Source organism: Salmo salar, chromosome ssa13, assembly GCF_905237065.1.
Source record: "Salmo salar chromosome ssa13, Ssal_v3.1, whole genome shotgun sequence".
In the NCBI taxonomy this organism is placed as follows: Eukaryota; Metazoa; Chordata; class Actinopteri; order Salmoniformes; family Salmonidae; genus Salmo; species Salmo salar.
Window position 1 is genome coordinate 17,487,243 of NC_059454.1, and position 26,706 is coordinate 17,513,948.

The 26,706-nt window shown below is 43.2% G+C and overlaps 1 protein-coding gene across 1 annotated transcript; it reads left to right on the plus strand.

Moving 5' to 3' along the window:
- Window positions 1-50: 50 nt before the first annotated feature.
- Window positions 51-25,140, plus strand: top1b (DNA topoisomerase Ib). The gene is made up of 21 exons (XM_014134671.2): window positions 51-218; window positions 518-542; window positions 3,405-3,495; window positions 9,957-10,089; window positions 10,378-10,436; window positions 10,587-10,703; window positions 10,977-11,067; window positions 11,143-11,231; window positions 11,530-11,645; window positions 11,788-11,909; window positions 14,783-14,905; window positions 15,033-15,220; window positions 16,635-16,779; window positions 17,604-17,747; window positions 17,920-18,105; window positions 18,907-18,975; window positions 20,607-20,721; window positions 21,007-21,134; window positions 21,347-21,441; window positions 21,663-21,812; window positions 23,925-25,140. The coding sequence occupies exons 1-21, from the start codon at window positions 186-188 to the stop codon at window positions 24,025-24,027; spliced, it is 2,322 nt and encodes a 773-aa protein (XP_013990146.1). The 5' UTR covers window positions 51-185; the 3' UTR covers window positions 24,028-25,140.
- Window positions 25,141-26,706: the final 1,566 nt, after the last annotated feature.

Genomic DNA, 26,706 nt, shown 5'->3' on the forward strand with positions numbered 1-26,706 from the left:
CATGTAGGACAGTAGACAACATTTATTTTTCATTATTTAAATTATTTCGGGCATGCGCAGTTGAAGAGAATTCGGACTTAGCCCAGTGCGCAACGACTCCATTCCACAGTCTATCCAGACTACTCTGTCAACCTCATCTTCTTACCTTGGGCATCTCTGACTTGTGTATTTGGCATTACAAGACAATGAGCGGGGATCACGGTGAAAGAGACTCGCAGGTAGTGTTATTATGCTGAACGAGATGTAGGTAGCTGGTTATTTGCATTATGTGACAGTTGGTTTGGCTGACTAGATAATGATAAAATCACAATGTGATAGCCTATCGATTGTATCCATGCAATGTTAATAAGTTGCATTAGTTGTCTTTCAAGTAGCAACTTTGTTATAAATATCACAAGCGATCGCTGGGCTTTGTGTAGAATTTCTCATATTTCCCTGTATGAAACTTGACATTCTCCTTTCTACCGGCATTCAGAAAATATAAACATTAATTTAATATATTTTTTAAATTTTGCAGGTCAATTCTGGGTCTCGAGCCAATGGTAAGTTGTTTTTAACGGCAAAAAAAATATTGATCATGGTTTTGCTTGTGATCAAGTCCCTATCTTCATTCGTCTACTCCTGTTAGTTTTTAAAGGACAGAAATGGCGTCCCAGAGACTAAGTCCCTTCTCCTCCACTCTCTTGTGTCTATTGTTCAAAAAGAGGGCCTCAAAATTACCCTTTCGATATATAATATTGCGATCTGAGGGGAAATTCTGGCAGCGCTTTACACCGTGTTTCTCAAATAGACCATTGTTTGTTGATGTTGTGGTGCAACAATGTATAATTTTTGAGCCGAAAGTAGTGAAATGGGGGTTTAGGACTTAGTCTCTGCGCCATTTTCTTTTTCTCTGTCTAGCAGCCAGTGCGCCGAGCACTGATAGAACAGTTGGCCGTGATATGGAGGCTAGAGCTGGGAGTTCATCGGCCTCTCCCACCCCATGGCTCCTGGTACAATCGCTGCAGGCATTACTGCCACTACATTTCATCTGTCAAAGATAGTTGCTTTATTACAAGTATATGTTTTAAATGTTGTTATAGCTTGTTGCATTTGTTAGTCAACTTTGGACATGGTTTTTAGAAATTAGACTGGAATTCTGCCAGCACAATAATACTGTAATAACATATTTAAAAAGGGGGGAGTCAAGTGCACACACCTTTGACAACTCAACATTTCATTAGTAAAATAATTAAACAGTCATGGAAATGGGACAGATATGGTACTGGGAGCATATTATTGTTTCCTATGACAAGAACCCCCTACCAGTTATTTAACTGCCATAACAGAGGGACGCCACAAGGTGACGTTCAAGCTCAAGACTGACAGTTATATGGGCCCACCCTCTGACAAAGCCACCACTAATTGGAAGTTTTTCCCACTTTTGTTCAGAGATTTAAAAAATGACAATCACCCAAAAGAGATGGCCCAAATTTAACTTATTAAGGAATCTCAAATTATAACCTGTTATTCTTAATCTAGTGCACTACTTCTCACCAGCGACACATAGACTATTGTGCACCACTAGAGGAAAGGGATATCCTATCATTTAAGACAGGGGTATTCAACCTGGGGTCTGCGGCCCCATAGGAGTTCGCCATGGTACTGCAGAGGGTCTGCGAAAATAAATGTTTTTATTGAAATGTTTTCATGAATATCGCTTGCAACAACAGAATAAATACATTTTGAATTACAAACCTACAGTAGAAAAGAGGAGAATATATTATTTCTTATGTAAACTTTATTTCTCTACTCCTAATATTGAGCTAATTACACTCACTGGAGTATCTGACATAGGCTTTGAAAAAGCACCCGCTTTGAAAAGTGCCACTGGCTGCTGGTAAGCTTTCTTGACATGTACACTTCCTCTTCCTGTTATAATGTGGGGAGGTCAAAACAATTAAAAACTATTAATTGTACATTTTCGATTACTTCTTGCCATTATAATTTACTTCATGATAAGACATATGATGGGGGTCCCTGGGTTGCCTGTGTCACGCCCTGACCAGTAAAAGAGGTTATTTGTTATTGTAGTTTGGTCAGGACGTAGCAGGGGTGTGTTTGTTTTGTGTTGTCGGGTTTTTTGGGTTGTGTTCTATGTTTTGTATTTCTATGTTCTATTTTCAATTTTTTTCTATTTCTATGTCTAGTTTATTGTTTTGACCTTCAATTGGAGGCAGCTGTTCTTCGTTGCCTCTAATTGAAGGTCATATTTAGTAGGGGTGTTTTTTCATGGGTTTTCGTCGGTAGTTGTTTCGTGTATAAGCTGTATGCCTTACAGGACTGTTTGTCGTCGGTGTTTTTGTATATGTGTGTTTTGTTTTGTTTTTCCTTATTTCTGCCAAATAAAAAGAAGATGAGTATACAGACTCCCGCTGCATTTTGGTCCACTTTATACGACAGCCATGACAGCCTGTTTGCATGGCCGGGGGTCCCTGGTCAAGAAAAGGTTGAAGACCTCTGATTTAAGATTTTACCTTAGACAGTGATGTAGTGGTAAATGCTGATTGCAAGACTGGATTACAGAAGTAACGCTCCCTATACTTTCAATGCATTTTTCTGCAAAAGGTGTGTAAACGCTCATCCCAAATAAAAAAATGTGCGTAAACAACGTTATATGCGTTTACCCTCCACTACACCACTGACCTTAGGTCTAGGGTTACATGTGAGTTCAACGTGTGTCTCACAAGACCCAGCCAGTTGTGATGTTACTATCAACAGAGAACGTGCAGGCATGTGTGTGCGGGTGGTTCAGGTCTAGATGTCTGGGGTGCGTGTTGAGACAGGGCAGCAGCAGTATGGATCTCATGTTTTGGTCTTAAAAACCGAGATATGCAGCGTCCATTGTAGGAAAGTAGACCCACCTAGATGTCTGAACCTCCCTCCCATCCCCACTCCCCTGGACCCACTTTTTTTTATCTTTGACACTCCCCGTGGGATCTAATTTTGAGTTTAGACAGGTAGGGAGAGATATGCAAGGGTGGTTTTGACTTTCAATTACCCAGTCCTGTTTCCGTACTTGATTTTACAGGTCATTCTTCACATTAAATGGTACGATACCGTTTATGCTTTTAATTGTGGTGTAATTACAAAGTAACTACACAGTAATTTAATAATCCAGCCAACTAATTTGAAAGAAAATGTGGCAGTTTGATGTTTAATATTGAACACCCTTGCGGTATGAGAAGTGATTCTATTTGTTGAACCTGCAGTTTGTATTCATTACTATGTGACGCTGAAGACATTAGCGTATCCATACACTGTGCCACCGAGGGCCACAAAGTGATCAGATTACACTGTGCTGTTACAGTTCCTATTGTCTGGTGGATCTCTACTAAACAAGTCAATCTCTAACTTTGTCCCAGACGCTCACAAACACAAGGACAAGCATAAAGAGCACAGGCGCAAAGAACACAAGAAAGACAAGGAGAGAGAGAAAGCCAAGCATAGCAACAGGTATGTTCCTCTCCCCTCCTCTCTTTGTCTCTCTCACTTTTTCTTTCCTTTTGTCAGTCATCTCCATCCCGCTGAGGGTTTCTCAGAATTCTTTCCGTCTTCTTCTCCATCTCGCCTTCCTTCTCATTTCCCTTTTCATTTGGTCTGTGGGAGAGTTCTGAGTATACTGCCATTGCTGACCATAATTCTTTGTGTTGTACAAGACCATACGACAACACCACATTACATCATTCAACAGGATATCTTAATTTATTATGCTGCCCCTATGCTGTCTCTGTGCTGTTGTACTATGCCTCAGAACAGTGGCGGTTGGTGCCGTTTAAGATGAGGGAGGACATTTTTGTTTTATGAGCATGGCCTTATTACAGCATATTGGATGACTATCATTCATATTTCATTCTCCCAGCTCAGTGTAACATCGATAAGTTTAGGCTACTACATGATACTCAAATGTTCCCTATATTCATCATGAGGTTGCTACAACCTAGCCTATGGATGAAAGTTTACAACATAGGTGCGGTCAATTTATTTTTGAGTAATCAAGGTGACAGACATTGACACATTCAATACTGCCTTGCACACTCTTGCCAGCATCTAGCTGATCTAGGGTTTTAATCATTATTCCAACAGTTCCAAACGAAAGTTTCTATTGTACAAATTCAGGTATGTTTATCCCTGTTTCGTTCCATTTGAGAAATGTTTTTCAACAGAATCGGCAGAATGAATACGCCCCTGATCACACTCAAACACGGTTTACTTTCATAGCAGCCACATACAAACAGCATGATCTCTTTGATTGTTGTATAATTCCTTATCGCATCTATGCTCTCTCTTCCTCTGACCTTTTCCCTTCGGTTGTGGACTTCAGTGCCCTTCACATCACCAGTCTGTGACAAGGCAAAAATTAACAAGCCAAACCTTCATGAATGCTAACCGCTACACACAACCTACATAATAGTCACCATATTAGCTAATGACATAATCAACATAGCTACTAGAACTAACCCACTACAATCACACAGTACAGTGTACAGCAAGCAGTTTAGCAGTTACACCGTCAGGCCCCAGTGGCAATACATTTATCAAATCAAAAGCTTACTTTGAATTGGAAGTGTTCCAGTGTTGGATAGTCAGAACCAGCTAGCTAACATAGCATACCTCTCTGTTTGAGCCAGGTTTTTGAGTAGGCTAAACTAGCTAGGTGGGAAAGGGGGATACCAGGTCAGTTATACAACAGAATGCATTCAACTGAAATGTGTCTTCAGAGAGGTGGGTGCGGGCTGCCTTAATCTACATCCACGTCATCGGCACCCGGGGAACAGTGGGTTAACTGCCTTGCTCAGGAGCAGAACGACAGATTTTTATCTTGTCAGCTCGGGGATTCGATCCAGCAACCTTTCGGTTACTGGCCCAACAGCCCTAACCGCAGGCTATTTTGAGATGTATTGGTTAGCTAAATAAGTGAAAGTGGGGGGAAAAAATAAAATGAAATATGGCTTCTGTAGGTAGCTGCTTCTTCTTAATTTTTTAAGAATGGAATTTGTTCAAAACTGTTCAGCTATTGTCTTTCTCTCTCTTTGAGTCAACTACTCACCACATTTTATGCACTGCAGTGCTAGCTATGCTAGCTATGCATTCAGTACTAGATTCATTCTCTGATCCTTTGATTCGGTGGACAACATGTCATTTTATGCTACAAGTGCTCTGATAGGTTGGAGGACGTCCTCCGGAAGTTGTCATAATTACCGTGTAAGTCTATGGAAGAGGTTCAGAACCACAAGCCTTCTAGGTTTTGTTTTGAAGTCAATGTACCCAGAGCAGAACGGAAACTAGCTGTTCACTAGCTGTCCTCCGCTACACCATGGTGCTACCCAACAGAGTGCTGTCGAGGCTACTTTAGACCTTCATTGCATAAAACAGTGTGTTTTATTAAATTATTTGGTGACATGAATGTATTTAGTATAGTTTTAAAAAGGATAACTATTTATATTTTTTGGAAATTCACTGAGAGGGATGTTTCTCCCCTTCCTCCTCTGAGGAGCCTCCACTGGTTCAGAAACTATTCACACCCCTTGACTTTTTCCACATTATGTTGAAATAAAAAAGGAACATAGCATATGTTTCGGCCTTATGCCTTCATCAGTGCTGATCAACAAAAGGACAAAAGGAACACCTATGTGAGAATGCTGTTCATTAACTACAGCTTAGCGTTCAACACCATAGTGCCCACGAAGCTCATCACTAAGCTAAGGACCCTGGGACTAAACACCTCCCTTTGCAACTGGATCCTGGACTTCCTGACGGGCCGCCCCCATGTGGTAAGAGTAGGCAACAACTGCCATGCTGATTCTCAAACGGGGGCTCCTCAGGGGTGGGTGCTTAGTCCCTTCCTGTACTCCTTGTTCACCCACGACTGCGTGGCCAAGCACGACTCCAACACCATCATTAAGTTTGCCGACAACACAACGCTGGTAGGCCTGATCACCGACAACGATGAGACAGCCTATAGGGAGGAGGTCAGAGACCTGGCAGTGGGGTATTGTATTCTTTCAAGCATGGATTAAATTAATTATATTCTTTTTGCATCTCGGCCTCCTTGGGTTATTCCTTTTCGTGGTTTTGAGTGTGAGTACCTTTTTAACTCTACAGGTATATTCTCTCCCACGCACCTGCCTTCTTCCATTATAGCCTGAGCACAAACCCTCTTAATGGCTTTCTTCTGAGTCACTGATCTACACTTGTTATGGCAGTGACTGCCCCATCTCTACCCCACACATACAATTAACTGTAAGGTCCCTCAATCGAATAGTGAATTTCAAGCACAGGTTCAATCACAAAGACCAGAGAGGGTTTTCAATGCCTCGCAAAGAAGGGCACCGATTAGTAGATGTGTCAAAGAAATAATTAAAAAAGCAGATGCTGAATATCCCTTTGAGTATGGTGAAGTTATTCATTAAGCTTTGGGTGGTGTATCAATACACCCAGTCACTACATAGATAGAGCCGTCCTTCCTAACTCAGAGAGGAAGGACACTGCTCAGGGATTTCACCATGAGCCAATGGTGATTTTAAAACACAGAGTTTAATGGTTGTGATATGAGAAAACTGAGGATGGATGAATAACATTGTAGTTACTCCACAGTACTAACCTAAATGAAAGAACGAAAAGAAGGAAGCTTGTACAGAATAAAAAATATTCCAAAACATGCATCCTGTTTGCAAGAAGGCACTAAGTAATACTGCAAAATATATAGCAAAGAAATTAACTTTTTTCCCTGAATACAAAGCGTTATGTTTGGGGCAAATCCAACACAATACATCACTCAGTGCCAGTCTTCATATTTTCAAGCATGGTGGTGCCTGCATCATGTTATGGGTATGCTTGTCATCGGAAAGGACTAGGGAGTTTTTTGGGGATAAAAATAAACATACAGCTATAAGCACAGTCAAAATTCTAAAGGAAAACCTGGTTCAGTCTGCTTTCCAACAGACTGGGAGACTAATTCATCTTTCAGCAGGACAATAACCTAAAACACCAGGCCAAATCTACACTGGAGTTGCTTACCAATATGACATTGAATGTTACTGATGTAGTTACAGTTTTGACTTAAATCGGCATGAAAATCTATGGGAAGACTTGAAAATGGCAGTCTAACAATGATCAACAATCAACTTGACAGAGCTTGAAGAATTTTACAAAGAATAATGGGCAAATATTGTACAATCCATGTTAACAAAGCTCTTAGAGACTTACCCAAAAATACTCACAGCTGTAATCACTGCCAAAGGTGCGTCAGCAAAGTATTGACACAGGGGTGTGAATCCTAATGTAAATGATATATTTCTGTATTTCATTTTCATTAAATTTGCTAACATTTCTAAAAACATGTTTTCACTTTGTCATTATGGGGTATTGTGTGTGATATTTAATTCAGGCTGTAACACAACAAAATGTGGAATAAGTCAGGAGGTTTGAATACTTTCTGAAGGTACTGTATGTCTTCTACCTAGTTCTCTAGGACATCTAGGACATCAATGCATGATTTGAATGCACAGAAATTACTTTATCTCCCTCTTTCCCTACCCCCTCTCTTTCTCTTTCTCCCTTTCTCTCTACCCTTCTTTCTTTCTCTTTCTCCCTCTCTTTACCCCTCCCTCTCTCTATTTCTCTCTCTCTCTACCCCGTCTATCTCCATTCTCTCTCCCCCCCTCTCTCACTCGCTCGCTCTCTGCTAACATCCATAGGCATGAGTACCCTCTCTGAAACAAAGTGTTCCCACTTGTACTTGTTTTGACAACATTTTTCAGTTGGTATTTGGCACAATGTGGGTCTTATGCTTTTGAGGTTATGTCTGGGCAGTAATGCTAAATAAAGAAAATCATGCTTTTAAGAGTTTTTGAGGATAACTGGGATTTGAGTATTTATTTAGCTCATATGTGTCTATGTAAGTTCACATTATAATTTATAGCAAATACCTTGGGAAATTTGTCTGAGAGAGTTTGAATGTTGTCTGTGACAAAGAATGGCTATAGTTTCAGTCAGGAATACTGTGTGCAAGTGACGCGTTTCATACGTCATACTTCCTTGTTCATGTCTCTGGTCTTATGAATGGGCTTGAGGATTATATAATACAATTCATGAAAACGTGGTCATATAAGATACAGTGCATTCAGAATGTGTTCAGACCACTTGACTTTTTCTACATTTTGTTACGTTACAGCCTTATTCTTAAGTTGATGAAGTTGTTTTTTCCCCTCATCAATCTACACACAATACCCCATAATGACAAAGCGAAAACATTTTTTTTTTTTTTGCAAATTTATACAAAATAATTAAAAATAATACATATTTACATAAGTATTCGAACCCTTTGCTATGAGACTCAAAATTAAGCTCAGGTGCATCCTGTTTCCATAGATAATCCTTGAGATGTTTCTACAACTTGATTCGAGTCCACCTGTGGTAAATTCAATTGATTGGACACACACCTGTCTATATAAGGTCCCACAGTTGACAGTGCAGGTCAGAGCAAAAACCAAGCCACGAGGTCCAAGGAATTGTCCTTAGAGGTCTAAGATAGGATTGTGTCGAGGCACAGATCTGGGGAGGGGTACTAAAACAATTCTGCAGCATTGAAGGTCCCCATGAACACAGTGATCATTCTTAAATGGAAGAAGTTTGAAACCACCAAGACTCTTCCTAGAGCTGGGCGCCCGACCAAACTGAGCAATCAGGGGAGAAGGGCCTTGGTCAGGGAGGTGACCAAGAACCCAATGGTCACACTGACAGAGCTCCAGAGGTCCTCTGTGGAGAAAGGAAAACCTTCCAGAAGGACAACAATCTCTACAGCACTCCACCAATCAGGCCTTTATGGTAGAGTGGCCAAAACGGAAGCCACTACTCAGTAAAAGGCAAATGACAGCCCACTTGGAATTTGCCAAAAGGCACCTAAAGACTCTCAGACCATGAGAAACCAAATTCTCTGGTTTGATGAAACCAAGATTGAACTCTTTGGCCTGAATGCTAAGCATCACATCTGGAGGAAACCTGGCACCGTCCCTACGGTGAAGCATGGTGGTAGTCTGGATCGAGGGAAAGATGATAGGACAAAGAGATCCTTGATGAAAATCTAGGACAAAGAGATCCTTGATGAAAACCTGATCGAACATCTCTGGAGAGACCTGAAAATAGATGTGCAGTGATGCTCCCCATCCAACCTGACAGAGGTTGAGAGGATCTGCAGAGAAGAATGGGAGAAACTCTCCAAATACAGGTGTGCCAAGCTTGTAGCATCATACCCAAGAAGACTTGAGGTTGTAATCGCTGCCAAAGGTGCTTCAACAAAGTACTGAGTAAAGGGTCTGAATACTTATGTAAATGTGATACTCACATTTTTTACTTTTAATACATTTGCAAATAAAAAATGTAAAAACTGTTTTTGCTTTGTCATTATGGGGTATAGTGTGTAGGTTGATGAGGGGTAAAAAACAATTTCAGTAATTTTAGAATAAGGCTGTAACGTAACAAAATGTGGAAAAAGTCAAGGGGTCTGAACACTTTCCAAATGCACCTTATATCAATAAATTATATCAAATGCCTTTCATTAAGTTTTTGCGCAGAAGACTGTTGCACTATGTTTTTTGCCATTGAAGACCATTCAAAAAGTACAAGGCTACTTGCCGCGTCAATTGCGTAGTCTATTCAGAGAAACAGAAAGCTGTAGACAAAACAATCTAAGCCCTGCATTTGCAATCTACATTTTAAGTCTTTATTAAGTTGACTTGTCCCTTTTCTGCCTTCTTTGATTTGTTCTGTGTTCATCCAGGTTGTGTGTTGTAGTCTGTATTCAATATTGGAGCTCTCTGTGGCCTGAATAATTTGTGTTTATGTAGCTTTCCTGTGTCTGACTCCTGTCCATTGACCCCAAACCCCTGACCTCTCATGTGTTGTCCATCTCTCAGTGAACACAGGGAGCACTCTGAGAAGAAGCACAGAGACAAGGAGAAGGAGAGGTTGAAGCACAGCGACGGGAGTGTCGACAGGCACAGGGAGAAACAGAAGGAGAAAGACAAAGAGAAGAGAAGAGAGGAAAAGGTTTGTTTTCTCCGTATAGAGCAGGGTTATTCAACTCTTACCCTATGAGGTCCGGAGCCAGCTGGTTTTCTGTTCTACCTTATAATTAATTGCACCCACCTGGTGTCCCAGGTCTAAATATGTTTGTGATTAGAGGGGAGCAATGAAAACATGCAGTGGAACTGGCTTTGAGTTCCACAGATGAGTTTGAGGGGTATAGAGTGTCTATCAGAAAAGGTGGATCTCAGATGTCACAGTGACTCTACTAGTAGACTACAATTCCCAGCCAGTTTGTCTGTTTTATCGCAGGTCAAATCCTCCCATGTTGAAGGCAAGCCCAAGAAGGAGAAAGAAAACGGTCATGCGAGGTAAATGGGAATATGGAATTGACTGTTCTATTTTATTTTTAATTGTTACTACAAGTAGTAGTGTAAACAACTATGGGTGTAGAAGGCAGATATTGTACATTTTAAGAATATCTACGGATTGCACCTTTAACACTGTAATGTGTCCTACAGGGAGATGTGGAACAGCCCCAGCCCTCCTGCCATTAAGAGTGAACCAGAGGAGGACAACGGCTTGTACCCCTCTCCCAAACACAACAAGACTCTGAAGAGAGAGAGAGATGAGGAGGAGTGAGTATCCACAACGTTCTAAGGCTCCTTATTAAATCTGGGTGCAGTATGCCAAGGTTTGTTAGCCATGCCTGTTGAGCCAATCAGGAAGACAAACAGATTACAAACTAATACAAAAACACTAACACTTATGTGTGCATACTCACACATAAATAGTACGTACGCTGCATATAAACAGTTAATTAATGCATTTTTTTTAATGAAAGTGATTAATGAAATTCAAACTAGATCCATTTTTTTTCATGTTTCATCTGATGGTTGTATTTTGTTCAGATTTGAATACAAGCCCCAAAAGATCAAGACAGAGAATGGCAAGAAGGCAAAGAAGAGAAAGCAGGAATATGAAGATGAGGAGGAGGAAGAGGTGAGTTGAGGTTTTCAGCTGAGGTTGGACACTCTCTTTCCTTACCCTTGTTCACACTCATTTTGTCTCGTTCAGGACATAAAACCCAAGAAGAAGACAAAAGACAAGAAAGCAGGAGCAGATGGCAAGAAAGCCAAGAAGGAAACAGAGGAGAAGTGGAAATGGTGAGATGTTTGGGAGGATTGGTTGATTCCTACAGATACAATCACTAAATGGTGAGATGTTTGGGAGGATTGGTTGATTCCTGCAGATACAATCACAAAATGGTGAGATGTTTGGGAGGATTGGTTGATTCCTGCAGATACAATCACAAAATGGTGAGATGTTTGGGAGGATTGGTTGATTCCTACAGATACAATCACTAAATGGTTGTGGGTACTCTAAAAAAAACTCAAATCTACAGTCCTTCTACTGTTTTCTTGTTATTTCTCTCATACACATTTTGTCATCCATCCATTTTAGGTGGGAGGAGGAGAGATCTACGGATGGCTCCAAATGGAAGTTTCTGGAACACAAGGGACCTGTTCTTGCTCCTCCATATGAACCCCTACCTGGCCATGTCAGGTTTTTCTACGATGGTGAGTGAGTTCATATAGATTCACACTTTATGTTTAGGTGGTTAGATAATATTTTTGATATGATGATATCACCAAGTCTCTCCGAAAGACAAGTCATATTTTATGTGCTCAATCGTTCTATGCCCCCCCCCCCACACACCAGGTAAGCACCTGAGACTAAGTGCCCCTGCAGAGGAGGTGGCTACCTTCTTTGCTAAGATGCTGGACCATGAGTACACAACCAAGGAAATGTTTAGGAAGAACTTCTACAAGGACTGGAGGAAGGTAGGTACATGGAACGTTCAGACAGATATTAGTTGAGTTATGCCCCATGGAATACTGTGTTTGCACCTACTATTGGCCAAGCATTTTCAAATTCTGGTACTGCAGAAGACACTTTCTGATCATAAGTTGGTGCTGAATGCTAACAAAACAAAAGATATGCTCTTCTCTAGACTACATAATTTATATCTAAATTACTATAAAATTACTAGTCTGAACTAGTTCCTTATTATAAATATATTGGTATATGGCTAGATGACAAGTTGTCTTTCAAAACACATATCTGAGCTGGTAAGAAAGTTGAAGTTTAAAATTGTTTTCTTTTACAGTGTCACAAGGTGTGGCTCAAGGAAGCAGGAGAGGTAGAGTCAAGCGCAGGAGACCGTGAATACTTCCTTAATATATCCACACGGAACAAATACAAGCACGGCCGGGCAGGGCGTATAAATAAAACGCACCACCCTCTCCAAACATAATGCAGGGACGCAGCCCAATATAAACTCCGCGTAAAACACGGGCAGAGGAAAAACACAGACCCTCACTTCCAAACAAGAGTCCTGACAAAAACTATCCCGCACAAAACACAAACCTACCAAGCTAGCCTAAATACCCCCCCACTAACGACTAATACAAAACAGGTGTGTGCCTATCCTAGACCTAACTAACAGAACGTGAAAACAGGATCGGTGGCAGCTAGTAGGCCGGCGACGACGACTGCCGAGCGCCGCCCGGGCGAGGAGGGGCGCCACCTTCCGTAGGTGTCGTGACATACAGAAACAAAGCCTGTTTATCATCTGTTATTTGAAAGAAAATGGTTCAAACCACATCAAATCAAAGTTTATTTGTCACGTGCGCTGAATACAACAGGTGTAGACCTTACAGTGAAATGCTTACTTACAGGCTCTAACCAATAGTGCAAAAAAGGTATTAGGTGAACAATAGGTAAGTAAAGAAATAAAACAACAGTAAAAAGACAGTGAAAAATAACAGTAGCGAGGATATATACAATAGCGAGGCTATAACAGTAGCGAGGCTACATACAGACACCGGTTAGTCAGGCTGATTGAGGTAGTATGTACATGTAGGTATGGTTAAAGTGACTATGCATATATGATGAACAGAGAGTAGCAGTAGCGTAAAAGGGGTTGGCGGGGGGGACACAGTGCAGATAGCCCGGTTAGCCAATGTGCGGGAGCACTGGTTGGTCGGCCCAATTGAGGTAGTATGTACATGAATGTATAGTTAAAGTGACTATGCATATGTGATAAGCAGAGAGTAGCAGCAGAGTAAAAGAGGGGTTGGCGTGGGGGGGCACACAATGCAAATAGTCCGGGTAGCCATTTGATTACCTGTTCAGGAGTCTTATGGCTTGGAGGTAAAAACTGTTGAGAAGCCTTTTTGTCCTAGACTTGGCACTCCGGTACCGCTTGCCATGCGGTAGTAGAGAGAACAGTCTATGACTGGGGTGGCTGGGGTCTTTGACAATTTTTAGGGCCTTCCTCTGACACCGCCTGGTGTAGAGGTCCTGGATGGCAGGCAGCTTAGCCCCAGTGATGTACTGGGCCATACGCACTACCCTCTGTAGTGCCTTGCGGTCGGAGGCCGAGAAATTGCCGTACCAGGCAAGGATGCAACCAGTCAGGATGCTCTCGATGGTGCAGCTGTAGAACCTTTTGAGGATCTCAGGACCCATGCCAGATCTTTTTAGTTTCCTGAGGGGGAATAGGCTTTGTCGTGCCCTCTTCACGACTTTCTTGGTGTGTTTGGACCATTCTAGTTTGTTGTTGATGTGGACACCAAGGAATTGAAGCTCCCAACCTGCTCCACTACAGCCCCGTCAATGAGAATGGGGGTGTGCTCGGCCCTCCTTTTCCTGTAGTCCACAATCATCTCCTTAGTCTTGGTTACGTTGAGGGATAGGTTGTTATTCTGGCACCACCCGGCCAGGTCTCTGACCTCCTCCCTATAGGCTGTCTCGTCGTTGTCGGTGATCAGGCCTACCACTGTTGTGTCGTCTGCAAACTTAATGACGGTGTTTGAGTCGTGCCTGGCCATGTAGTCGTGGGTGAACAGGGAGTACAGGAGGGGACTGAGCACGCACCCCAGGGGAGCTCCAGTGTTGAGGATCAGCGTGTCAGATGTTTTGCTACCTACCCTCACCACCTGGGGGCGGCCCGTCAGGAAGTCCAGGATCCAGTTGCAGAGGGAGGTGTTTAGTCCCAGGGTCCTTAGCTTAGTGATGAGCTTTGAGGGTACTATGGTGTTGAACGCTGAGCTATAGTCAATGAATAGCATTCTCACATAAGTGTTCCTTTTGTACAGGTGGGAAAGGGCAGGCTACCTTTACCTTTATTTGTGTATTGGATTATGGGGGTGTTATTTACATGCATGCTGCAGCGTCCACACTTGGATGCTGTATATCATTGTGCCCTGAGGTTCATTACTGGCTCTGGTTTTAAAACTCACCACTGTTCCTGATATCTAGAAGTAGGTTGGGCCTCTTTAACCTCCAGAAGAGAGCAGCATTTTATGTTAATTATATATAAAGCGTTAATGCAAATATTTCCAATTTATCTGACACCTTTGATCTCTTATAGAATTACTAATTCTAAAACTATGTCAATGAATTACGTTACACTTCAGATATGCTGCACCTTATGTGGAACAATTTACAAAAAACTGTTAGAATGGATGTTCTAGTGCCTCTTGGGCCATTAAAAAAATTGATTTCTGATCTTTTAAATGTTAATTGTGATTGTTTTTCTTAACGCGCATGTTTTTTCTTTGTATTGAAAACAGGGCTCTACTGCAAATGAGACCTTGGTCTCAGTTGATCCCCTGTATAAATAAAACTCCATTCTGTCCTTTAACCCCAGGAAATGACATCGGAGGAGAAGTCAAAGATCACAGATATAAACAAGTGTAACTTCACGGAGATGAGCGAGTACTTCAAGGCCCAATCAGAGGCCCGGAAACAGATGTCCAAAGATGAGAAACTGGTGAGGCCCTGAACCAACATGTGCACACGTGCGCACACACAGACACACATACAGTACACATACAGTACACACGTCTACAACTCACACACCCTCCAACGTTCTCCAATGTTATTCCAACGTTTTCCAGAAAATCAAAGAGGAGAATGAGCGTATCCTCCAGGAGTATGGTTTCTGTGTGATGGACAACCATAAGGAGCGAATTGGAAACTTCCGCATCGAGCCTCCCGGTCTGTTCAGGGGGCGTGGGGACCACCCAAAGATGGGCATGCTGAAACGCCGCATCCGCCCTGAAGACATCATTATCAACTGCAGCAAGTGAGTCTCCCCATCTTCATCATCATCAGTTGGAAAGAGGGTGATGAATGAGCGTTGCGAGGGATTCTTGGTAGAAAGGTAGCCAAGTGGTTAGAGCGTTGGGCCAGTTACCGAGAGGTTGCTAGATCAGAGCTGACAAGGTGAAAATCTGTCGTTCTGCCCCTGAACAAGGCAGTTAACCCACTGTTCCTAGGCCGTCATTGTAAATAAGAATTTGTTCTTAACTGACGTGCCTAGTTAAATAAAAAATAAATAAAACAATTCAATGGATCACCAAGTTCATGATAAATGTGAAGTTTTGTGTTCCTACCACAAGAGGTCCCTGTATACCACTACATATTTGAGTGGTAAGCTATTGAGGCTTGTAACAATCACATTGAATTGCTTGCCAAGTTGTGCCTGCTCCTGTATGGATTCTATTGGCTTCATGTGTAAGGGTGTGAACCTATGTCTCGTGAGAAGAGAACATGTTGTGGGAGTTTTATGTTCCTGACATCACACTTTTTTTTTCTACGGTGACGGGATTTCTTATTGTAAAAGAGTTATTTATGTAAAAGAGTCCTCCACCCCTCTGCCCCATTGTTATGTTCCTCTGTTCTCTCTCTTATCCCTCCCCCTTCTCCCTTATCCCTCCTCTCCCTGCTGTATGTCTGTGCCTCTCTTCCCTTCTCCCTCCCTCATCTGTATGCCTCCCTCCCTCCCTCCCCCCTCTTATCTCCCTCTCCATATCTGCCTTGTTGTGATTGCTGCAGCTATTTTTATCCAGGGTAAAAAGTATCTTTGCTTGCTGTCCTGTCCTGGCTCTGTCCTGTCCTGGCTCTTCTAGTTTCCGTGCATGGTTTGTGTTTGTGTGTGTGATGGTCCTAAACATGCCATATGGTTGTTTATGTGTGTGTCCGTCTGTGTCAAAGGCCACCTCTCTGTCTGTGTAGCCCCAGGCTCAGTTGTCTGTGTGTCTGTGTGTATGTGTGTGTGTGAGTGTGTGTGTGTTCGTGTGTGCATGTGTGTGTCGCCTCGAGCCCAGTCCGGTGGTGGAAACAATAAAAGGACAAGCTGGCCATCTACCTGCTCAGCTTGGCGTCGTTTTGTTGTGTTTTTCACCCCGGTCCTGTAATAGTTGTACACAGGAGAGGAAATGTCAAAACAGGATCAGCTTTGATTTTAGAACACAATTGAAGCCTTACTCCTTTGAGGAACCTCAGTATACCATCCCATCCCATGCTTTACGAGAGGTCTGAAGACCTCAAGCCCTAAAGGATTTGGGGTGAACCCACTAGGCCTACCCCTTAGACCAGCTAAAACACTACATCTCTCAGCCCCTCTTTCCCAAGTTGTCTCATTCGGTCTCTTTGATCCAAGGTATTGCTTTATTCTTCTTCAAACCTTCTCTCTGCCCCTCTCCTCTTCTCCTCAGAGACTCTAAGCACCCCAAGCCGCCCCAGGGCACGCGCTGGAAGGAGGTTCGTCATGACAACAAGGTCACATGGCTGGTGTCGTGGACTGAGAACATCCAGGGTTCTATTAAGTACATCATGCTCAACCCCAGTTCCAGAATCAAGGTAATGACAACCTTTAACCTCCTCACTCCTAACCCCAACAAGTACATTTACTTCAGCTCCAGAATCAAGGTAACTCTAAGATCTAACTCCTAACCATGACCCTCTCACCCTAACCTCAACTAAAGGAGATTACTAAAGGAGTCCCTCACTCCCTTATCATGACCTTATCACTCACCCTAAATCTGATGTAACCTGTCTGTCTGTCTCTGTCCCGTGTCTGTCTCTGTCCCGTGTCTGTCTCTGTTCGTGTCTGTCTCTGTCCCGTGTCTGTCTCTGTCCCGTGTCTGTCTCTGTCCCGTGTCTGTCTCTGTCCCGTGTCTGTCTCTGTCCCGTGTCTGTCTCTGTTACGTGTCTGTCTCTGTTACGTGTCTGTCTCTGTCCGTGTCTGCCTCTGTTCCGTGTCTGTCTCTGTCCCGTGTCTGCCTCTGTCCCTTGTCTGCCTCTGTCCCGTGTCTGCCTCTGTTCCGTGTCTGTCTCTGTTCCGTGTCTGTCTCTGTTCCGTGTCTGTCTCTGTCCCGTGTCTGTCTCTGTCCCGTGTCTGTCTCTGTTCCGTGTCTGTCTCTGTTCCGTGTCTGTCTCTGTTCCGTGTCTGCCTCTGTCCCGTGTCTGTCTCTGTTCCGTGTCTGTCTCTGTTCCGTGTCTGTCTCTGTTCCGTGTCTGTCTCTGTTCCGTGTCTGTCTCTGTTCCGTGTCTGCCTCTGTCCCGTGTCTGTCTCTGTTCCGTGTCTGTCTCTGTTCCGTGTCTGTCTCTGTTCCGTGTCTGTCTCTGTTCCGTGTCTGTCTCTGTCCCGTGTCTGTCTCTGTTCCGTGTCTGCCTGTGTGCAGGGCGAGAAGGACTGGCAGAAGTATGAGACGGCCCGGAGGCTGAAGAAGTGTGTGGACCGCCTGAGGGCCCAGTACAGAGAGGACTGGAAGTCTAAAGAGATGAGGGTCAGACAGAGAGCTGTGGCTCTCTACTTCATAGACAAGGTGAGGGGAATTACACGTTACAGTACATCTATTAGCTGTGACTGGATTGTTGAGAGCAAGGATACTGCCCTTCTGCTTTCACCACTCCACGCCTTTTCGATTGAAGTTGGATACCTAAATACTCGAGGATGCTCAAACACAACCTCTGCCCTCCGTCCTGTGTGTCCCATAGCTGGCCTTGAGGGCGGGGAATGAGAAGGAGGAGGGGGAGACGGCTGATACGGTTGGCTGCTGTTCCCTGAGGGTGGAACACATCAAGCTGTACCCCAAGATGGACGACCAGGAGTACGTGGTGGAGTTTGACTTCCTGGGAAAAGACTCCATCAGATACTACAACAAGATGCCTGTGGAGAAGAGGGTGAGGAGAGGAGGGAAAAGGGGGGAGGAGTGGAGGAGAGAGGGGACAGATGGAGAAGAGAGGAGGGGGAACATAGAAGAGATTGAGAAGAGGGGGAGGTGTGGAGGAGAGGGTGGACAGACGGAGAAGAGAGGAGGGGGAACATAGAAGAGATTGAGAAGAGGGGGAGGAGTGGAGGAGAGGGTGGACAGACGGAGAAGAGAGGAGGGCAGAGGAGAGAAGAGGAAGGAGAGAATAGGATATTGATTAAGAATTAAAGGGATGTTTAAGATTTCATCCTTTCCATTTGATCGGGTGGTCTAGTCTGTGTTGGGCGAGCATTTAACAGATGTCTGGAGCATGTGTTCGTCATGTTCCAATGATCTGCCTGTGTGCGCACACCTGCCTGTGTGTGTGTGTTTGGACACACACTGCTCGGAGGATGTTTGTACAGACAGGTGATCCAGGCCTAAAGTGCTTTCCGTCTGCTCTGCCTCTGGGGGAGGTCTGTTTCCTGCTATTACTGGCATGCACACACACACACACACACACACACACACACACACACACACACACACACACACACACACACACACACACACACACACACACACACACACACACACACACACCCTGCTCAATGACAGCACCCTCATCTGGCAGGAATCAGACATTACATCTAAGAGAATAACTAGATCACCAGCCTGGTCACGGTTATTTATCTAAACCTAAAAGTCAAATGTTCTAGAATACTGGTGTATTTTATAAAGAATAAAACATGTCAAGACTCCCTCTTAAATGAACCTGTGTATTCTATCTCAGGTGTTTAAGAACCTGCAGCTGTTCTTGGAGAATAAGCAGCCTGAGGACGACCTATTCGACAGACTCAATGTAAGAGAGACAACCTATGGTCTTAATACTGGGTGAATTAAGGAACTGAGGGCTAATAGTCAAATATAAAACAGGTCTTACATCAGTGTCTCAAATGTGCTCTCCCTCTCTCCCCATCTCCTCTAAACTCACCCCCCTCTCTCTCCCATCTCCCCTAAACTCACCTACCTCTCCCCCATCTCCCCTAAGCTCACCTACCTCTCTCTCTCTCCCATCTCCTCTAAACTCACCTCCCTCCCTCCCTCTCTTCCCCCATCTCCTCTAAACTCACCTCCCTCCCTCCCTCTCTTCCCCCATCTCATCTAAACTCACCTACCTCTCCCCCATCTCCCCTAAACTCACCTCCCTCATCTCATCTAAACTCGCCTCCTTCTCTCTCTCTCCCTCATCTTCCCTAAACTCACCCCCCTCTCTCCCTCATCTTCCCTAAACTCACCTCCGTCTCCCTCTCATCTCATCTAAACTCACCTCCCTCTCCTCCATCTCCACTAAACTCACCTCCCTCTCTCTCTCTCCCCCATCTCCCCTAAACTCACCTCCCTCTCTCTCTCTCCCTCTCTCTCCCATCTCCTCTAAACTCACCTCCCTCCCTCCATCTCATCTAAACTCACCTCCCTCTCTCTCTCTCCCCCATCTCCCCTAAACTCACCTCCCTCATCTCATCTAAACTTGCCTCCTTCTCTCTCTCTCCCTCATCTTCCCTAAACTCACCCCCCTCTCTCCCTCATCTTCCCTAAACTCACCTCCATCTCCCTCTCATCTCATCTAAACTCACCTCCCTCTCCTCCATCTCCACTAAACTCACCTCCCTCTCTCTCTCTCCCCCATCTCCCCTAAACTCACCTCCCTCTCTCTCTCTCCCTCATCTCCTCTAAACTCACCTCCCTCCCTCCATCTCATCTAAACTCACCTCCCTCTCTCTCTCTCCTCCATCTCCACTAAACTCACCTCCCTCTCTCCCCCATCTCCCCTAAACTCACCTCCCTCTCTCTCTCTCCCCCATCTCCCCTAAACTCACCTCCCTCATCTCATCTAAACTCGCCTCCTTCTCTCTCTCTCTCCCTCATCTTCCCTAAACTCACCCCCCTCTCTCCCTCATCTTCCCTAAACTCACCTCCATCTCCCTCTCATCTCATCTAAACTCACCTCCCTCTCCTCCATCTCCACTAAACTCACCTCCCTCTCTCTCTCTCCCCCATCTCCCCTAAACTCACCTCCCTCTCTCTCTCTCTCCTCCATCTCCACTAAACTCACCTCCCTCTCTCCCCCATCTCCCCTAAACTCACCTCCCTCTCTCTCTCTCCCCCATCTCCCCTAAACTCACCTACCTCTCTCTCTCCCTCATCTCCTCTAAACTCACCTCCCTCACCCTCTCTCTCGCTAATATCCCCTAAATTCACCTCTCTCACCCTCTCTCTCGCTAATCTCCCCCAAACGCACCTCTCTCTTTCATCTCCCCTAAACTCACCTCTCTCTCTCTCTCTCCCTCATCTCCCCTAAACACACCTCTCTCTTTCTCCCTCATCTCCCCTAAACGCACCTCTCTCTTTCTCCCTCATCTCCCCTAAACTCACCTCTCTCCCCCTGCCTTGATATCTTTCTCTGTTCCTTCTCTTCCTCCTCTTCTCTAGACCTCTATTCTGAATAAGCACCTACAGGAGTTGATGGACGGGCTGACAGCCAAAGTGTTCCGTACGTACAATGCCTCCATCACCCTGCAGCAGCAGCTCAAAGAGCTCACCAGCCGTGAGTGACAGCACACACACAGCCAATCACACACACTGCTCCCATGAGTGACAGGTCCACTAGCCAATAGTGGATGAAGTTGTCTGCCCACTGTTTGCTTCTACTAACCTGATGTCGGGGCAAATGTTATTGTTGCTGTGTTACTAGCTTTAATAAAGATCACATTGGCAGCAGCAAACAGTGAGCAAATATTTGGTTCAACTTTATGTGGCGGTAGCCTACACAATTGACCAGATATTTCCTTGAAAAGCGCATGGTAAACACTGTATCTGTGTGTGTGTCCAGCGGATGAGAGCATTCCTGCTAAGATCCTGTCCTACAACAGAGCCAACCGGGCTGTGGCTATACTGTGCAACCACCAGAGGGCTGCACCCAAGACCTTTGAGAAGTCCATGCAGAACCTGCAAACCAAGGTAACAGTAGAATAGAATGTCTCTATTGTCCACTTGCACTGAAATGTATATTTTTGCTGTCACATTACCCACATAGTATACACAGTAATGACCGTGTGTGTGTGTGTGTGTGTGTGTGTGTGTGTGTGTGTGTGTGTGTGTGTGTGTGTGTGTGTGTGTGTGTGTGTGTGTGTGTGTGTGTGTGTGTGTGTGTGTGTGTTTAATGCTCTCAGATAGATGAGAAGCAGAAGCAGCTGTCGGCCACCAGGAAACAGCTGAAGGGGGCCAAGACAGAGCACAAGGCCTCACATGATGACCGAAGTAAAAAGTGAGTACAGCTCTACTGAAACAACACCAGACTAGGGCCCCATGCCAAGTCAACCCCTAGCTAGCCCCTTCCCCTTCGTACTTTGTGCTGCATACAAATGACAATAGACTCACCTTGCCGGCAGATAGGTGGAAGTTTCTACTAATTTCTTACCCCAATCCGATTTGGTAGAACTAGTGATCGATCAATCAACTAATCAGTGACTTGTGTGGTGTCCTCAGGATGGTGGAGGTGAAGAGGAAAGCAGTCCAGAGGATAGAGGAACAGCTGATGAAGCTACAGATGCAGGCCACAGACAGAGAGGAGAACAAGCAGATCGCCCTGGGAACCTCCAAACTCAACTACCTGGACCCACGCATCTCTGTGGCATGGTAACAGACAGACAGACAGACAGACAGACAGACAGACAGACAGACAGACAGACAGACAGACAGACAGACAGACAGACAGACAGACAGACAGACAGACAGACAGACAGACAGACAGACAGACAGACAGACAGACAGGGGAATGATCACATCTCTGTGGCATGGCAACAGGCAGGCAGGGCAGGCAGGCAGGGCAGGCAGAAAGGGGAATGATCACATTAGATAGAGTGGATTATATTTTACTTCACAATTATCACAGATACCATGTAGTTAATTTATCTTGTAATTACACAATAAGTAAGTAAGTAATGTCTGACGTTACCAGGTACAAACTGAGGAATATATTTGTTACTAAAGTAGTTACATACGTAAGTCTGACATAAGGGTAACTACATGTAATATTTTCATAGGCGGGGGTGCGTGTGTGTCTTGGGTGGGTGGGGGGTAGTGGTAGGGTCACTAGTGGTCGCCAATGCTGACAGAAGGCAGGAAATGCTTGTGCATTGTGGGAAAGCAGAGTGAAGCAGAGAACGAAAGGGTGAGAAGGAAAAGTGTGTGAGCGTGAGGAACAATAGGGTTTGTTTGTAGGACCAGAGAGTGTCCCCTCACAGAGCTCTTCCTCCACATGTCGAGGCAATGTGACGGGGCCTCCCGGGACAATAGCCAGTTGTGGGAAAAGTACTCAATTCTCATACTTGAGTAAAAGTAAAGATAGCTTAATAGAAAATGAGTCAGGTAAAAGTGAATGTCACCCAGTAAAATACTACTTGAGTAAAAATTCTAAGAGTATCAGGTTTTAAATGTACTTAAGTACAGTGGTGGAACAAGTATTCAACTTGAAACATGAAACAATTGTGAAAAGTAAAATTCTATACATCAAATTATTAAGCAAACCAGATGGCACAATTTTCTTTTGTATTTTTTACGGACAGACAATGGAACACTCCAACACAAACACAGTATATATTTTTTTGTGATTCCGCCAGATCAGAGATAGTAGGGATGGTTGATAGGTGTGTGAATTGGACCATAATTCTGTCCTGCCTGAGCATTTGAACTGTAACAAGTACTTTTTGGTGTCAGGGGAAATGTATGGGAGTAAAAAGTACATATTTTCTTTAGAAATGTTGTTTCTTTAGGAATGAGTAAAAGTAAAAGTTGACTAATATATGAATAGTAAAGTAAAGTACAGATTCCCCCAAAAACGACTTAAGTAGTACTTTAAAGTATTTTAACTTAAGTACAGTACACCACACCAAATAGCTTACTGCTGCTGGATCAATGGAGGGCCAAGACAGAGGGCCCTCCATCCACACACCCTTACATGATCAATAGATTTTTTTATGTAATCTTCAATGATAAAAGGAAAAAACATTAATAAAAAAGACAACTGTCTTTGTACAGTCAGTGTCAGAGATTGAGAGTGTGAGTGATTTAAATACAGCTACAAACATATTGGGACAGTGACAATTTTTGTTGTTGTTTTGGCTCTGGATTTGAAATGATACAATGACTATGAGGTTAAAGTGCAGACTGACAGCTTTCATTTGAGGGTATTTTCATTCATATCGGGTGAACCGTTTAGAATTTGCAGCACTTTTTGTGCATAGATCCCCCATTTTAGGGGACCAAAAGTATTGGGACAGATTCACTTATATGTATATTAAAGTAGTCACACGTTTAGTATTTGGTCCCATATTCCTAGCACGCAATGACTACACCAAGCTTGTGACTTTATACATTTGTTGGATGCATTTGCTGTTTGTTTTGGTTGTGTTTCAGATTATTTTGTGCCCAATAGAAATTCATGGTAAATAAAGTATTCTGTCATTTAGAAGTCACTTTTATTGTAGATAAGATTAGAGTATGTTTCTGAACACTTCTACATTAATGTGGGTGCTACCATGATTACGGATAATCCTGAATGAATTGGGAATAATGATGAGTTAGAACGTTACAGACACACAAATATCATACCCTTCCCTGTTATTAACATGACTTGGGGGTAGGATATTTATGTGTCACTGTCCCAATACTTTTGTTTGCTTTCCCTCCTCTGTCTTTATTTCTCTCTCCTAAGACCCTGCTCTCCTTCTCTCTTCCTCTCCTATGCAGGGTTAAGAAATGGGATGTTCCCATGGAGAAGATTTACAACAAAACCCAGAGGGAGAAATTTGCCTGGGCCATCGACATGGCTGAAGAGGACTATGAGTTTTAGATCCTGTTCTGTCATTTTATCCATCCATTTTATTATTGTTTAATTTTAGAAGTATGTGTAGTTCATGTGATTGATTCCACCATGTAAAATGGGGATCATTCTTAGCGATTGACCAGGGTCCTGTTTGAAGCATGTGCTGTATCCTTCCTTTCTCCCTTGAATTGAACGCAGATCTGATAGGTTAAAGCAGTATGGTAGAAACCTTGCTTACACGAATCCAATCATATGCTAATCAGTGATGAGGAATAAAATAGTGCATTGGCCAAGTATTCAAACAGGGATCACTCCCTGAGTCTTACTGCAGTGCAAAGTATAGTAGTGTGTTTGACCAAAACATGTTAACTTGACCTTTCAACCTTATCAGCTTCTGTGATTTTCAGCTAGCTAATAGAAGAACTGTAAATGCCTGCTTTTTCTATTGATTTATGCTCCAATATCTTAGTCATCAAATATATTGATAAATTCTATATTTTGAAATATTCATGAATTAATCAAAGAATTCCCTAACGAGCTGCACCTTCACACCTTGTGAAAAGAGACAGAGCAGTGGTATGGGGTGTGTGTGTGTGTGTGTGTGCGTGTGCGCGTGTTAAATTGTGAATGAGTGCACCATATTTGATCATTTATGAACTTTGAAATCTGTATGAAGAGTGAGGAGAAGAATATGAGGATGATGTTTTTAATGGATGATGATGAGTAGGAAACAACCGAACAATATGCTCGTGTAATTCTAGCACATAGAATGTGAATGTTTTTCATTGGTTTCATTTTGCTGTTTATTTCAGGGATGTATATATATTTCTTGTCTGTTTTCAGTATGTACTGGTATGTTATTGTGTATTTTGTAAGATGTGTATCCTTCGTGTTGTCACCAGGCCTCCCTACCTGTAGATAGATATCTTTTCACACGTTTTGCTGAATGAAAACGATTCCACTGTATGTTACTTGAAGAAATGGCGATATAAAAATGTATTGTTTTGGTGCCTGTTTTGTGTAGATACAAATGACTGCTTGCTCTTTTAAAAGGAGAAAAATTGAAATGTGTGAGGGATATGGGTTTTGCCAACAAGAAAAAGAAAAACAACTGTTACATAAAGATCTATCATTAATTAACGATTTGAGGGTGTTTCTTTTTTTATACTGCTGTAAACAATGTGGAAGAAATATGTCCTCTATGAAATGATTGTTTCACGTGAATAAGCATTTACGTAACATTATTCAATTAGCATTATTACCACTAAGCACTTATTTAGCATTAATGTAACTAGTCAATAGCCTTTCTTAATAACCCTTTAACCATTCTTTAACCATTCTTTAACCATTCTTTAACCATTCTTTAACCATTCTTTAGCCATTTAGTTTGTTTGTTGTTTGCTAATTATTTTTGCCTTTGTAGATTATTTGAGAATAAAACATACATCTCATCATTTCTACTGCTTTCTTTCCCTGAGAGATTAAAGTTAAGTTTTCTTATGTAATGGCTAAAACATCAACTGCTGGAAGATATTTGACATGAATAAGATCAATCATTAACTACAGTACCCATTATGGCAGTGATGTACTCTACATAATATCCAGCAGTTGTCAGTCACAGCCAAATTCATATTGTTCATCAAGCTTATATTCAAGTTTCTGAATGACTTGAATCAAAAATACAGCACAATGGGATAGTGTATCAGAACACACAATACATTTAGAGAGAGAGAGAAATGTAATCCTGTCAGATAATTAACAGTGGCCAGTCAGGGTGGTGGTCGCAATACAATTCTCAATGATCTTATGTCCTTTTGGAGGTAACAGGGGTTGCGTGCTGTGCTGTTGTGTGTTGTGTTGGCTCTACAGTTTCTGTCTGTGCTGTGTATTCCTGCTGTAGTGACCTGTCCTGTTTATGGGTCTATGTGTACACTCAGTTCAGAAAGAAAAGTGAAATGAAATCACAACTCAACACATGACATTGTCATCTTTCTGAAACGGAAACTTATTTTCGGTACCTCTTGAGACCACATGAGGGCTCTGTTTTAAAAACAGGTCAAAACTCCCCACATAATGACACAAGTAGTCTATTACAATCCAGATCATGACTTAAACAAATATTTGTAACAATTGTCATTGTATGACTTGATAAAGATTAGACAAAGAGTGGATGTGTGAACCTGTTTGTAGTTACATGTTTTGTGGTGAGTTTCAGGGCACTCTATGGGTGTCATAGGAGTATGACTTTGGCTTTCAGCAAGAACACTAATTATTTATGTACTTGAAATGACTGTAAATGGGATGTGGTGCACCAAGGACAATGTTGGATTACATTTAGTCAAAGAGCACTAGGCCTATAGCCTAGAGAAGGGCTCTGCAACCCTGTTCCTGAAGAGCTACCATCCTGTAGGTTTTCACTCCAACCCTGTTCCTGGAGAGCTACCATCCTGTAGGTTTTCACTCCAACCCTGTTCCTGAAGAGCTACCATCCTGTAGGTTTTCACTCCAACCCTGTTCCTGGAGAGCTACCATCCTATAGGTTTTCACTCCAACCCTGTTCCTGGAGAGCTACCATCCTGTAGGTTTTCACTCCAACCCTGTTCCTGGAGAGCTACCATCCTGTAGGTTTTCACTCCAACCCTGTTCCTGGAGAGCTACCATCCTGTAGGTTTTCACTTCAACCCTGTTCCTGGAGAGCTACCATCC

Coding starts and splice junctions, on each gene's coding strand:
- top1b (XM_014134671.2), top strand. CDS start 186: ATGAGCGGGGATCACGGTGAAAGAGACTCGCAG. Junction 219..517: donor ACGGTGAAAGAGACTCGCAG/GTAGTGTTATTA, acceptor TAAATTTTGCAG/GTCAATTCTGGGTCTCGAGC. Junction 18,106..18,906: donor AGATGCCTGTGGAGAAGAGG/GTGAGGAGAGGA, acceptor ATTCTATCTCAG/GTGTTTAAGAACCTGCAGCT.